The sequence below is a fragment of the Musca domestica genome, unplaced genomic scaffold (assembly GCF_030504385.1).
Source record: "Musca domestica strain aabys unplaced genomic scaffold, Musca_domestica.polishedcontigs.V.1.1 8, whole genome shotgun sequence".
In the NCBI taxonomy this organism is placed as follows: Eukaryota; Metazoa; Arthropoda; class Insecta; order Diptera; family Muscidae; genus Musca; species Musca domestica.
Genome location: NW_026712409.1, coordinates 1067509 through 1081277, shown reverse-complemented (window position 1 = coordinate 1081277; position 13769 = coordinate 1067509). Strand labels below are relative to the sequence as shown.

General features: G+C 38.4%; 3 protein-coding genes across 5 annotated transcripts; 2 read left to right on the top strand and 1 right to left on the bottom strand.

Annotated features, from left to right (window-relative positions):
• Window positions 1–1157: 1157 nt before the first annotated feature.
• LOC101890124 (N-acetylglucosamine-1-phosphotransferase subunits alpha/beta-like) lies at window positions 1158–4307 on the top strand. Of its 2 annotated transcripts, none has more exons than XM_059131008.1 (4): window positions 1158–1319; window positions 1955–3594; window positions 3658–3848; window positions 3936–4307. In XM_059131008.1, the coding sequence occupies exons 2-4, from the start codon at window positions 2485–2487 to the stop codon at window positions 4213–4215; spliced, it is 1581 nt and encodes a 526-aa protein (XP_058986991.1). In that variant the 5' UTR covers window positions 1158–1319; window positions 1955–2484; the 3' UTR covers window positions 4216–4307. The 2 variants fall into 2 exon arrangements, with proteins under 2 accessions (XP_058986991.1, XP_058986990.1); XM_059131007.1 differs by having other exon boundaries at window positions 1191–1319; window positions 1945–3594.
• A 1243-nt stretch (window positions 4308–5550) lies between these two features.
• On the top strand, window positions 5551–7564 carry LOC101894139 (mRNA-decapping enzyme 1B). 2 transcript variants are annotated; one of them, XM_059131169.1, is made up of 2 exons: window positions 5551–5707; window positions 6341–7564. In XM_059131169.1, exon 2 carries the CDS (start codon window positions 6396–6398, stop codon window positions 7539–7541), a length of 1146 nt encoding a protein of 381 aa, XP_058987152.1. In that variant the 5' UTR covers window positions 5551–5707; window positions 6341–6395; the 3' UTR covers window positions 7542–7564. The 2 variants fall into 2 exon arrangements, with proteins under 2 accessions (XP_058987152.1, XP_058987151.1); XM_059131168.1 differs by having other exon boundaries at window positions 5583–5707; window positions 6331–7564.
• Window positions 7565–8219: 655 nt separating this feature from the next.
• Window positions 8220–13506, bottom strand: LOC101893964 (uncharacterized). The gene is made up of 4 exons (XM_005177925.4): window positions 13348–13506; window positions 13114–13277; window positions 10918–13032; window positions 8220–10849 (listed from the first exon to the last, which is right to left on the bottom strand). The coding sequence occupies exons 1-4, from the start codon at window positions 13403–13405 to the stop codon at window positions 8513–8515; spliced, it is 4674 nt and encodes a 1557-aa protein (XP_005177982.1). The 5' UTR covers window positions 13406–13506; the 3' UTR covers window positions 8220–8512.
• Between the last annotated feature and the right edge of the window lie 263 nt (window positions 13507–13769).

Sequence of the window (13769 nt, the reverse complement as noted above, 5' to 3'; positions counted from 1 at the left end):
ATTTCAAAGCTGTTTCGATACCACAACTTTAATATGATGTGGCATATTCTTCGAAAAGAAAGTTCCTCCCAAATTGAAATAAAAGATTTCAGTATCGACTTTAAAAACAACTTCTAATATATTCGACTTTTCGAAATAGTTTTGTATTAGTGTAAATGGACCTTAACATATAACTAATTGGAGCCGAACCTTCCAGGAACTTTTTGTGAGTGTAAGATTTCAAAAAGAATCGCACCACCGGTACCGATTGTTGAGGCTTACGTCAAATCTTGAAAGAAAATGTAAGCTTTCGTAATGTCGTTCTGCCACAGGATGTAACCCCAATATAAACTCTAAATACCGAATTTTAGACTATTACATTAAAAAGTGTGGCTAAAATCAATATACCAAATATAGGTATACTATACAAACACGTTGACCGATACAGCCTATCTTAGCACTTGATCGGACTGCAGAAAAAATTCCACGCTATCTATGTGCCTATGTGTAAATTGAGTTTCTATCACATGACGTTGAACTCTAGCGTGATTACAACAGATGGAAGGACGGACATGGCAAAATCGAATCTTATGCTGATCAGTTACAGTTGGAATGACAAACATAATACACCCTCCAAAATTTTGTTGCAAATTTAAAAGCCTTTGACTCTATAAGACTCCAGTACAGAGTTGTATTTTTCTAATTTCTTTGAAATTGAGGAACCTTTCTTATTGTCCCATGAGTGCAACTATGTATATGGAGGGTATACAAAAAATACCTAATGGGGTCTGAGGTGTTAAAACCGAAAGTTAAATATACCCCATCTTGCAATGGTAAAGGAATAAACGTAGATGTATCAACGTTTGGGAACATTGATATGTCAAAAGCTTTATATTTTTTTGTCAAAAATAAGTACATTTTTGTTTATACGTTTTCTTATGCGACGCCAATCGGAAGTTGTTCTTCAACATTTTTTTACGAATTTGAAGCATTTTTCATTCAAAATTGGTTTGACAGTTCATTGTCTCTGAAGCTGTGCCGATGCGACTACCTGTATTCTTCTACCATGCCATCTTGCATTGGAGATTTTCAGTTAACAGCAAATGAACGGTGTAAGACCGGTAAACGAACTGAAGGAACCATTGTGAACCATAGAAACTAGTTGAACAACGAAAGAGCTGGATATAGTTCCGATAGTTCATTACATGGACAATAGTTCATTTGAACTAGCTAGTTTTAGAACGACACTACTCTATTAGGCCTGTGGAAGATTTCAGACATAATTCCAAATAAATATCCATTTGTTTTGCTGCTAGAATTCATTGCGACGATTCATAAAAGTGAGTATGCAGTTTGGTAGTGTGTGGGTGCAATAGAGTTGGCACAATTTTCATTTCGGAAACAATGTGTGTGTATGTTTGGAGTTTAGAAATTCTCGCCGTGTCCATGCCCAAATTTTTGACTTCCCATAAATTAAATGAATGTTGTATTTCCTTTCCTGACCAATTCAGCATCAGCAACAATACGGAGCCATACGACCTTTACAAGTTGTGCTTCGTGCCAGATTTTGAAACGTGCCTAGGCCATTTGAAAAACATGTAACATTCATGGGAGAATCAATGTATTTGTTTGTGTGAAGGATCGCAAACAGATTAAATTTCCGAACTCTGTACTAAATATTAATTTATTAATTCAGCCAGACCATAGACATGGACTCTCTTCGTGCTTACCCAGGAAATCTGTACAAAATGCGACGTTATGTGTAATATGTGTCCAGTCACAAATTCCAGTGGAATTTTTCTATTTCTCTCCCGGTGTTTTGAAGTTTTTTTTTTTTTTCTTTATGGCTATTGGAATCGATTTAAAGTTCATCGCATACCTTATTTTGTGTAGGGTGCTGGTGAACGCATAGCTTAACAAATATTGCAAAGTTATTCGCACATATTTCTTGATTAACATTTTTAGATCCTTTCAGGGACAACATCGCTACACGTGAGCAATATCGCAGCGCTTTGAGAGTAGCAGTAAACATGATGGCAGATAAAAGTAAAACTCGTATGAATCTGGCTGCTATCAAGAAGGTCGATCCTTATGCAAAGGACATTGTAGACACGTCTTCTCACGTGGCATTTTATATATTCGACTCAGAGCAGAATGAATGGGAGAAAACAGACGTCGAAGGAGCGTTCTTCATATATAGCCGCAATGCGCAACCGTTTCACAGTATTTTCATTAATAACCGCTTAAATACAACATCGTTTGTGGAACCCATAACACCGCACCTAGAGCTGCAGGCACAGGCTCCTTTCCTGCTATATCGCAACGAAAGATCCCGTATCCGAGGCTTCTGGTTTTATAACAGCTTAGAATGCGATCGCATAAGCAAATTGGTTACTGACCTGGTACACACAGTGGCCAACACAACTGAGAACGGCGCCATTGTTAATGATTCAAAGCCAAACCATAGTAACAACAACAATGTAAACATATTTAAGATGTTGTCGAATGCAAATTCCACATTGGCTAGATTTGACAAATGAACGGATAACCATTGTAACACATGAGTTTTTGACACCAAACATTCAATGGCTGCCAGTTTTCTCCAGTGCAGCTATAGAAACATTTATACATCGTATACCAAATTTATCGAATCGATTTCTATACTTAAATGATGATATCTTCCTGGGCTCTCATCTATATCCGGAAGATCTCTACACCGATTCGGAAGGGACGCGCATATTCCAAGCATGGCTTGTCCCAGAGTGTTCTCAAAACTGTCCGTGGACGTATATTGGAGATAAGACATGTGACCAAAACTGTAACATTTCGGAATGCCAATATGATGGAGGTGATTGTACCGATGGTGATGATTATGTGCAACGCAGAGGCTTACTGCATACCATCGAACGTAGAGGAAAAAAATCTGAAGGCACAATCCTGTTCAGAAATGTCAGGACAACAACTAAAAATATTGGAATAAAACGTTTTTGGGATATCCTGCATAGCTATAATTTAACACGAAAGCTTGACATGAAAACACTTGTCGATAATTACAACAAGCGGCTCCACAACCAGCAATCAAAGAACGTACCACTTATACCGAAATTTGCTAACAATGTGAGATCCTTGCAAAAAACAAGTGAACACTTTTCCCAATCTCTAATATATACAAACATGCTTCTAAATCGCCGATATGGGTTTAAGGCCCGTCACGTAATCAGTCACGTCGGTTTCCTACTGGAGAAGACAATCATAGAAGCAATGCAAAAAAAGTTTTCCCAAGAAATATTAACAACAGCAACCCATAGATTTCGCGCTCCTAATGACCTTCAATTTGCTTTTCTGTATTACTCATTCCTAATGGAAGAAACCTACAATGAAACCATAGACAATATATTCGATGAGTTCGACACAGATCATTCGCTTACATGGTCCGATAGAGAAATAAGAACGTTTTTGTCAAAAATCTTCCCGTTGCCTTTAGATTGGTCCGCAGTTCGTTTTTTTGAAGGTGTAATTCAAAACTGTAGTCAATCTCCCGAATATAAATACGAAGACTTTGCCCACAAGCGACATACTACTGTTTTATACGAACGATACGAAGATTCTCATTTGGTAAGATGGCTAGGAATGCAAAATTAGGTTAACAACTTTTCACTCATACTAATTCCCTCTTAGCCTACCGTGTCCAAGGTCTTAGTTAAGCAATGTTTACCGTTGGTTGAAGCGTTACAACTAAATTTTGGTACGAGGCCCAAGTATAAGTATAAAGTGAACTCAAAGCGAAATACGTTTAATAATTTTATGATGCTCTCATCGAACGTAACGGAGGTTGTCGATGCTTTAGATGGAATTAGAAGGAATCCAAGGTACACGTTTGTTCGAGCTACTTATTACTGTATGATTGGAAGGGTATAGAACTCAAAGATACCATTTTTCTGTGTTGTATTTTGCAGGAAGTTTAATTGCATCAACGATAACCTAGATCCAAAGTACGAAGAAGAAAATGAATTGATTCGCCATCTGCTGGAGGATTTCTATTTATCCCTATTTCCTCATAGAAGTCAGTTCGAGTTGGACCATCAATATCGCAATAGATTTACAAATTGGAGAGATTATGTAAAATGGCGTTGGCAAAAACAAATATTCTATATAATGATATATGGGTTATGCCTTGTGGTAATCGTTTACATCGGCCAATCAATCTGGAGACAAAAAACCAAATCCTATTTATAACGTTCCTATTGGACTTTATAAAATAATATGTTTTAATTGAACTCTTATGAAATCTTCAAACTTAATAAACAAATTGATAATTTGCTATCTAACTCATTAGCCATCGTTTTCATACATAATGAGAAGCTAAATTCTTGCATATCGAACATATCGAGAGAATTTGGTTCCGGGTTATTTCAAAGCTGTTTCGATACCACAACTTTAATATGATGTGGCATATTCTTCGAAAAGAAAGTTCCTCCCAAATTGAAATAAAAGATTTCAGTATCGACTTTAAAAACAACTTCTAATATATTCGACTTTTCGAAATAGTTTTGTATTAGTGTAAATGGACCTTAACATATAACTAATTGGAGCCGAACCTTCCAGGAACTTTTTGTGAGTGTAAGATTTCAAAAAGAATCGCACCACCGGTACCGATTGTTGAGGCTTACGTCAAATCTTGAAAGAAAATGTAAGCTTTCGTAATGTCGTTCTGCCACAGGATGTAACCCCAATATAAACTCTAAATACCGAATTTTAGACTATTACATTAAAAAGTGTGGCTAAAATCAATATACCAAATATAGGTATACTATACAAACACGTTGACCGATACAGCCTATCTTAGCACTTGATCGGACTGCAGAAAAAATTCCACGCTATCTATGTGCCTATGTGTAAATTGAGTTTCTATCACATGACGTTGAACTCTAGCGTGATTACAACAGATGGAAGGACGGACATGGCAAAATCGAATCTTATGCTGATCAGTTACAGTTGGAATGACAAACATAATACACCCTCCAAAATTTTGTTGCAAATTTAAAAGCCTTTGACTCTATAAGACTCCAGTACAGAGTTGTATTTTTCTAATTTCTTTGAAATTGAGGAACCTTTCTTATTGTCCCATGAGTGCAACTATGTATATGGAGGGTATACAAAAAATACCTAATGGGGTCTGAGGTGTTAAAACCGAAAGTTAAATATACCCCATCTTGCAATGGTAAAGGAATAAACGTAGATGTATCAACGTTTGGGAACATTGATATGTCAAAAGCTTTATATTTTTTTGTCAAAAATAAGTACATTTTTGTTTATACGTTTTCTTATGCGACGCCAATCGGAAGTTGTTCTTCAACATTTTTTTACGAATTTGAAGCATTTTTCATTCAAAATTGGTTTGACAGTTCATTGTCTCTGAAGCTGTGCCGATGCGACTACCTGTATTCTTCTACCATGCCATCTTGCATTGGAGATTTTCAGTTAACAGCAAATGAACGGTGTAAGACCGGTAAACGAACTGAAGGAACCATTGTGAACCATAGAAACTAGTTGAACAACGAAAGAGCTGGATATAGTTCCGATAGTTCATTACATGGACAATAGTTCATTTGAACTAGCTAGTTTTAGAACGACACTACTCTATTAGGCCTGTGGAAGATTTCAGACATAATTCCAAATAAATATCCATTTGTTTTGCTGCTAGAATTCATTGCGACGATTCATAAAAGTGAGTATGCAGTTTGGTAGTGTGTGGGTGCAATAGAGTTGGCACAATTTTCATTTCGGAAACAATGTGTGTGTATGTTTGGAGTTTAGAAATTCTCGCCGTGTCCATGCCCAAATTTTTGACTTCCCATAAATTAAATGAATGTTGTATTTCCTTTCCTGACCAATTCAGCATCAGCAACAATACGGAGCCATACGACCTTTACAAGTTGTGCTTCGTGCCAGATTTTGAAACGTGCCTAGGCCATTTGAAAAACATGTAACATTCATGGGAGAATCAATGTATTTGTTTGTGTGAAGGATCGCAAACAGATTAAATTTCCGAACTCTGTACTAAATATTAATTTATTAATTCAGCCAGACCATAGACATGGACTCTCTTCGTGCTTACCCAGGAAATCTGTACAAAATGCGACGTTATGTGTAATATGTGTCCAGTCACAAATTCCAGTGGAATTTTTCTATTTCTCTCCCGGTGTTTTGAAGTTTTTTTTTTTTCTTTATGGCTATTGGAATCGATTTAAAGTTCATCGCATACCTTATTTTGTGTAGGGTGCTGGTGAACGCATAGCTTAACAAATATTGCAAAGTTATTCGCACATATTTCTTGATTAACATTTTTAGATCCTTTCAGGGACAACATCGCTACACGTGAGCAATATCGCAGCGCTTTGAGAGTAGCAGTAAACATGATGGCAGATAAAAGTAAAACTCGTATGAATCTGGCTGCTATCAAGAAGGTCGATCCTTATGCAAAGGACATTGTAGACACGTCTTCTCACGTGGCATTTTATATATTCGACTCAGAGCAGAATGAATGGGAGAAAACAGACGTCGAAGGAGCGTTCTTCATATATAGCCGCAATGCGCAACCGTTTCACAGTATTTTCATTAATAACCGCTTAAATACAACATCGTTTGTGGAACCCATAACACCGCACCTAGAGCTGCAGGCACAGGCTCCTTTCCTGCTATATCGCAACGAAAGATCCCGTATCCGAGGCTTCTGGTTTTATAACAGCTTAGAATGCGATCGCATAAGCAAATTGGTTACTGACCTGGTACACACAGTGGCCAACACAACTGAGAACGGCGCCATTGTTAATGATTCAAAGCCAAACCATAGTAACAACAACAATGTAAACATATTTAAGATGTTGTCGAATGCACAACAGGAGTTCAATAATCAGAATCAAAAGCAACAAGCCCCACTCAAAGCTTCGGGTAATGTGTTGAAATTCTTTGAGGCCGCTAAGCCCACTTCTGATATTGCATACACGCCGAGAATTCTACCCAATACATTGTTGGTGGAGCAATTGGAAAAACAACAACGCGATATACAGCCAACACAACAACAGCAACCAATTTTTGATGATGCCAATGCCACAAAACGTCTATCGTGCTCTCTGTTGGAAAACTCAGTCAATTCCTTACATAACCAATCCATACCTCGGCCGGGTAGCACTTCGAAATTAGACAATACGGTCGGGTTAAATAGGGGACCTGATTGCGGTTTTACACAAGCTCTTACAGCGGCGACAACGTCTTCTACATCTAATATTGGTGAACAGATTTCGCTTAGCAAAATCTTTTCAAATTTGAATTTTCAAAAAAGTTTGTCGCAGGCATCAGAGGTAGCCAAACCGGCTCTCATGCCTCCAACAATGTTTGACAAACCATCGTCAACAACGTCTTCTCAAACCAATTTTGCGGAACACGAACACAAGGAGCCGCTCAACAAACATCAATTCATACAAGCTTTCAATTATCTGATACAAAACGACGATGAATTTGTGGATAAGTTACATGAAGCTTATCTAAAAACCTATCAATAAAAAGTTGATAAAAATATAGAAAATATGTGTTTATATATTTGTTTTTATAAAATAGTACTTGGCATTTTTACGACTAGTTTGACGTATTTTGTCTTATATCCATCGATTCACATAACATCATTTCTGTGGTTTTCAGGTGATGTCAATTCTAATTTATTGATGGTCGTACCTAGCAAATACACCCATTACCAAATAATGGGTTTCCTAATCAGGGAATGCCACACGAATTATGTACTTATTTTGGTCACTAAAATTAAGTCAATAAATAAATAGGAGGAAGCATTAGTTTTATTTTTAGAGCCTTAGGAAGATAAGTACCAAATGTGATAGACTTAAACGAGATATTAATGCTTATAAATTGAAATGTGAATCATGGTAATTATCTTTTAATGGTGTATTCTCCTTATGCGGTTGGCTTTTTCTATATATTTGAACCAAATCTATTAGAAATATCCCAAGAATGCACACATTAACATTATAACGTTATCTTCCATGGTTCTGATTGATGAAATACAATCACGCATTAAATTATAAAGCTGCACATTTTCAAATTTATCGTACACAAATTTGTCTCCTTTTTTACAAGGTCACGCATGAGGTGATGTCCTTCAAAACTACGAAGTTACTGATTAAAGTTCGTTTACGCATATTTGGCAAAACAAACACTACTGGAAGAAGTTTTCTTTTTAATTATTTATTGTTTGTAAATATTTTTGAAACTATATGTATATTTATGTATGTATAATATGTACATGGTGACCAGTATTTTTGAAATAAGATGTTTGGCCAATTTTAGAATAGAAAAAAAAAAATAAATGTGCTATACTGAATACAGCTGTAACTAAAGGGAAGACTAAATTACAGGATGATATTAATGTTAGGCGGTGATCAAATTATAATAAATTTAACAATCATTCTGTCGCTTTATGATGCGTCGAAGCTAAATAAGGTTTATGGAGAATGTGATTGAATCACTTGTTTTCGTTTTCTCGACTATTGGGGTTGTTGTTGTTATTTCGCCTCAGTAGGAGGCTTGCGTTTGGATCTAGCGAGTAAATATCTGGTTCGAAGACTGGGGGGCATTCCATATTGGGGTATTCGGTGGTGGGCACGTTGGGAGTTGTTTGTGAATTCTCATTTGTATTATATGTTTTTGTTGGGGGTGGTGGCGCAGTTGTGTCGGGTGCAGTTATAATATCATTATTAGCGATTGAAGTTATAATCGATTGCTTGCGGTTGGTGTTCTTTTTCGGAAACACAACTTGAGAAAAGATTTCTTGGTCGTATTCTCGACCAGAGTATGCACTGTTTCCACTTGAGTTTTGTTGTGGACTATTTGCATTGTTTTGATGACCGAAAAGAGCTCTATGGAAATGGGGTGAGTTGCAGTTCTTGTTGACCTTCTTACTTTCACTTTTACTGTTCGAGTTCGGTGTAGACGAAGAACTCGAAAAACTCAGCTTAGCAAATATTGGCATTGGGGCCGAATTCTTACGTTGCGCATCGTATTTACCCGCCTTTTCCTTCAGCTCGTTGTTGTATGTTTGACTTTTTTTAATACCAGTATTTCCATTTCCGCATGCCTCACTCGTCAAATTGCTTGACTTTTTGTTCAGCGGCAAGGTCATTGTTGTTCCTGCGCCGCTGCTGCAGGAACTATGTTTGCCGAATTGAAAGATTTTTTCACTGGAAGTCTTGAAGCTTTCCAGCTTTCCTTTTTTCTTAAAACTACCTAGTCTTCGTTCTCCGCCAGAGCCAAGATTAAAATCAGCTGATGAACAACTACTACTTGTAGAGTTCTTTTTGAGCTTGCTCGAAGACAATAGAAATGACTTGGATTTCATTGCAGATGTCCAATTGCTGTTACTGCATAATGAATCGTGAATATCCGAGTGATGCGGGGGTTGTCGGTTTGTTTGAAGATACTGTCGAGAAGTATTAGATGAGGCTCCTAATGGTTCGTCTCCTGATATAAGTTCATAGCCAAAGTCACGCAATTTGAGTCCTTCCTTTGTACGCGTAAGCTGAATATCCTCATCGTCTGGCTTGAAACTAATTTCATAATCGGGCGGTTTAGGAAGACTACGGCTTTGAGTTTTTGAGACCTTTACATCTTCACAATGATGGCTCCCACCGCTCTCATCATTTACCCCACTCGACTGGTTAGGTTGCTTCTGTGCAGTGCTGCGCTTGTGATCTTCCTTCTTTTCAACGCCTAGTAAAACTCGATTATTGTACATTTCTTGTGCCTCTTCTTCCTGCTTTTGTAGCATTAAATCCTTGAGAGTGACAAATCCCTGTATGTTGGTTGGAAGGGCATCCCAAGCATCGGCTGAATTAATTTTCGGCAAATTGTAATCCAACGTTCGCGAAGTTTGGAAGTCAAACTCAACTAAATTGGGATTTGAAGCGTGAATGAAATTGTAAGGTATTTTCTTAATGCTCTTGCTGGGGCTTATTACACCAGGGGGCTGCTGAGTAGTTTCCTCGTCATTTAATCTCGTTTGAGGAATATTGAAGTCAGTTGATTCTTCATTCTCGGTTATAGATGTTATATCTTTTTGGGCATATGGTACGGGCGCTGGCGATGAGGGAGGTTCTAATGTCGCCACTGTTGTATCCCATCCACCAGAACTTTTTCTCGAAAGTGAATTGGCTGGTTTCTCGTTTGGGGCAGTCACAGCTAAGTTATGATGTTGTTGAGTTGATTGCCGTTGCTGTGCCACTTGCTGGTGCTGTTGCGAGGTCTGGTGATGTTCATTCGACACATTAAATGGGTGTAGAGAAGAGTCATGATATCCCGGTGTATTGGCTCCGATCTGAATACCATAACTTCCCCCCGGCACTTTACGGTATGACCGAAATTGCTCTGTAGGCACAGGAATATCATTTGACATCTTTTTTTCATTTGTCGACGAACTTTTAAACTGCAAAGAGCCTTTTGTAAGTTTCCTTAAGGAACCCAGGTATCGATCACTCTTGGTTGATATTGGCGTCGTAGTTGGAGTTTTTGTTGACACCGAAGCCGAGGCCGAAGGCAAAGAGTCTCTATTTGCTTGCGGCGAAGGCGTGCAGAGATTTTTTATCACAACGGATTCGTTTTCTTCACTGGAACTATCATTTTCAGAAAACAAAGTACGTGCGTTAACTTCTGCTTCTGGTCCGTTTATCGTGTTGTTATTTTGGGCCAATGTAGATTGTCGTATAAATTCTACCCATTGATTTAGCGCGTCTTGGGACTCCGCTGCAAAATAAAAAGTCTTTGCAGAATGGTAGACTTTAAATGCAAATGGTTTCGAGTGGACCTCCTGAAAGAACGTATTGAAATTTAACGATTGTTCACAATTTTAAGTACACACTTAAAAGGACTACTCACCTTCGCCAATGACACTGTAAAACCGGGTAGAAAAATTACACAGTTAGCTTTCGATGCTTCCTTTGAACGGAATCCGTATAAGATTGTGTCCAACATTACGAAGTACAAGCGAGCCCAGAATGTAACACCTCGCTTGTCTTTTGTCCGTCGAAACAGATAGCCCTGAATATCGCCAGTACCTAAAATTTTGAGGTTAACATTTCGTCTCTTATTTATCAGACTGTGCTTCTTTTTCAGAGTCAATGTTCTGGCTTTCGTTGGAGTGTGGATTTCGCTTCCTTCTGTGGTAGAAACATCGGCCACAAGCGAAAGTGTACTATTATGCAGAGAACTAACGCCATCAAGACTTTGCTGGACAACATTTAAATTATTTGTGGGCTGTTTTGGCTGTGGCGATTCGTGAGGAATAGATTGTATTTTCTGAGGTATCGGAGACGAATTTATAGCTTGCATTAAGCCAGGAGGTTTCGGAGGAGGGATTGGAACTGAACGTGGATTCATTTCATGCTGCCTTTTAGGTCGTGGAGGCGGTACCGGCGGTGTTACTAAAATAAATTCCTTTCGTGGTTCAATTGCCGGCGGCGTGTCAGATTCCTCCCCCGAGTTGTCATACGCCGGGGTACTATGGCTTTTGTCAAGTCTACCACGTCTTACCACAACCGGTATATTTATAGTCTCAACCAAAGCGTTATTATTACACATTTTTTCTTTTCCATTGACTTCTACTGCCTCATCCGACTTTCCTTCAACAAAAGGCAACGGCTCTATGACGTCCTCTTCTTCATCCGCAAATGGGATTGGTTCAAATGTCTCCAATATAGTATTTTGAACATTGCATGTGTACTTCTCGTCGAGCGGGTAATCCTCCACTTTCATGGTCGCATCGAAGCGCACGACCTTGCATACACCAGGTTTAGATGAAAGAGACTTCTCACTGGATTGTTCTACAATTTGACGCAATTTCTTGTCGCTAAACTCTCCAACGTACTTGGAGTTCGGTCCTCCTCCTATTCCTATACAGGTCGTAGGTCTTGGATTTATTTCGAGACCAAATCCAAATGAAACAGATTTGTCTCTTAGGCTGGGTGATGATGGATCCACCCCTATACCAGACTTACTTTCGATCCAATGTGGCACAACACCTAAACTTTTATGTCTCAAAATCTCATCTCCGCAGATGGTGTTTCGTCTTTGCAGCATGGCCCGAGGCTTTGGATAATACAAACGACTTTCCTTCTCCAAAACTTTGGCGTCTGTTGGCGTAAGAATGTCACTACATATGGAGTCGGTATCAGCCTCATCGGTTTTTTCATTTTCGACGTTCAGCGTCAGTGCTGGCATTTTAAATGTATTTTCAGGGACTGCAAGGAATCCAGTGCGGGGACTCGGGACGTTTTCTCCCCAACGCGTCCCAATGTTGCGTTTCTTACTTGGAAGGCGGTACGGTTGCATATAAATTTGACCATATATTTTGGTATGCTTTGGCCGTTTTTTTAGAGTTAGTAATACATCTGGTAATGATTCTCTTAATTGCAAAAGAACTGTCTTATATTGCCATCCGACTACGGTCTGATAGTTTATCTGAACTATTTCGTCCCCGTCTTCTATTTTACCGGAATTGTGGGCTGGCGAGTTGTGTTTGATATCGGTCACCCGGTGAACTCCGTGGTAGCTGGTTTCAATATTAAAACCAAGTTCCGATTCTCTCTTCTTTAGAGTAACTAAATTAAGAGAAGCAGGTTGTAAGAGCATAGGATCAGTGATGTCCTGAATTATATAGTTAGCCAAACGCTCCAAAGTCTCCGCCGTCGTTCGAATTTGTTCTACCGGACGCTCCACAAATCGTTCCCTTTGTGCTATCGTTGCCATTTCCAATCCAAGCCTTAGCATTTTCCGACAAATTTCTGTAAATTGAAACTGTCCTTGGAAAGGGGATCTGTCAAGCCAACATATCAATGGCTTTATTGTGGCAATAGTTCGTGTTATATCGTTGAGAACCTGCGTCTCAATCATTGTCTCTCCTGTTTTCAGAGCTAATTGGCGGTGCAAGCATCTGGCAGCAGTCGCTACATGCAAAGCCATAAATTGTAGATTCTCCTTATCCAGGTTGAAGTGCTAACAAATAAAATGGGCAATATTAGTTTATATTCACTAGCCCCACCCTCTCTAAAACCACAACACTGATTTTCAACTTACAAAGTTCCTTAAATTTTCCACCGCTTCCAAGACAATTTCCTGATGACCGATGGAATGCATACCTAACTGTTCCAGCTCGTATGGTCTAATATTCAGTAACTGATGTCCACCTACTCCATTATTAATAAAGGAGTACACATAATTGTACATCGAGTCATCCAGACCTACAACAAACAAGAGTACCGCCACATAAAATGATTCGCACAACAAAACCACTAATTGTTCTCTGCAAACCTTTTATCCAGTCGGTCACTTGATCCGGAGACCATTCGGCAACATTGATATAAGCCATTTTTTGTGAATATTGTAATTATATAGTTATTTTAAAATATTCCATTTATGAAAAAATGGAATAAATATTGCCATTGTCTTAGTAAGTTAGTAAGTAATCAATTTATTGAGACTTGCATTTTTTCGATAACATATTGAAATGTACAGAGAATGGTTAATCTTATTTACAACTGTATTTGTCTTTTTCTAACAGAGGTATGCAACACTGCATGATTTAAAGCGTACTGAACAAAATCTGGTTGGCCGGGTTTAATGACCCATATCCCCGGATCCAGGAAAGGTAATAGCACATATTGTTGCTTTTTGGAAAGGTTAGAGTGTCAACTATAAAAAAATGAGGGGTTTTGTAAAAATTTGGCTCCAAA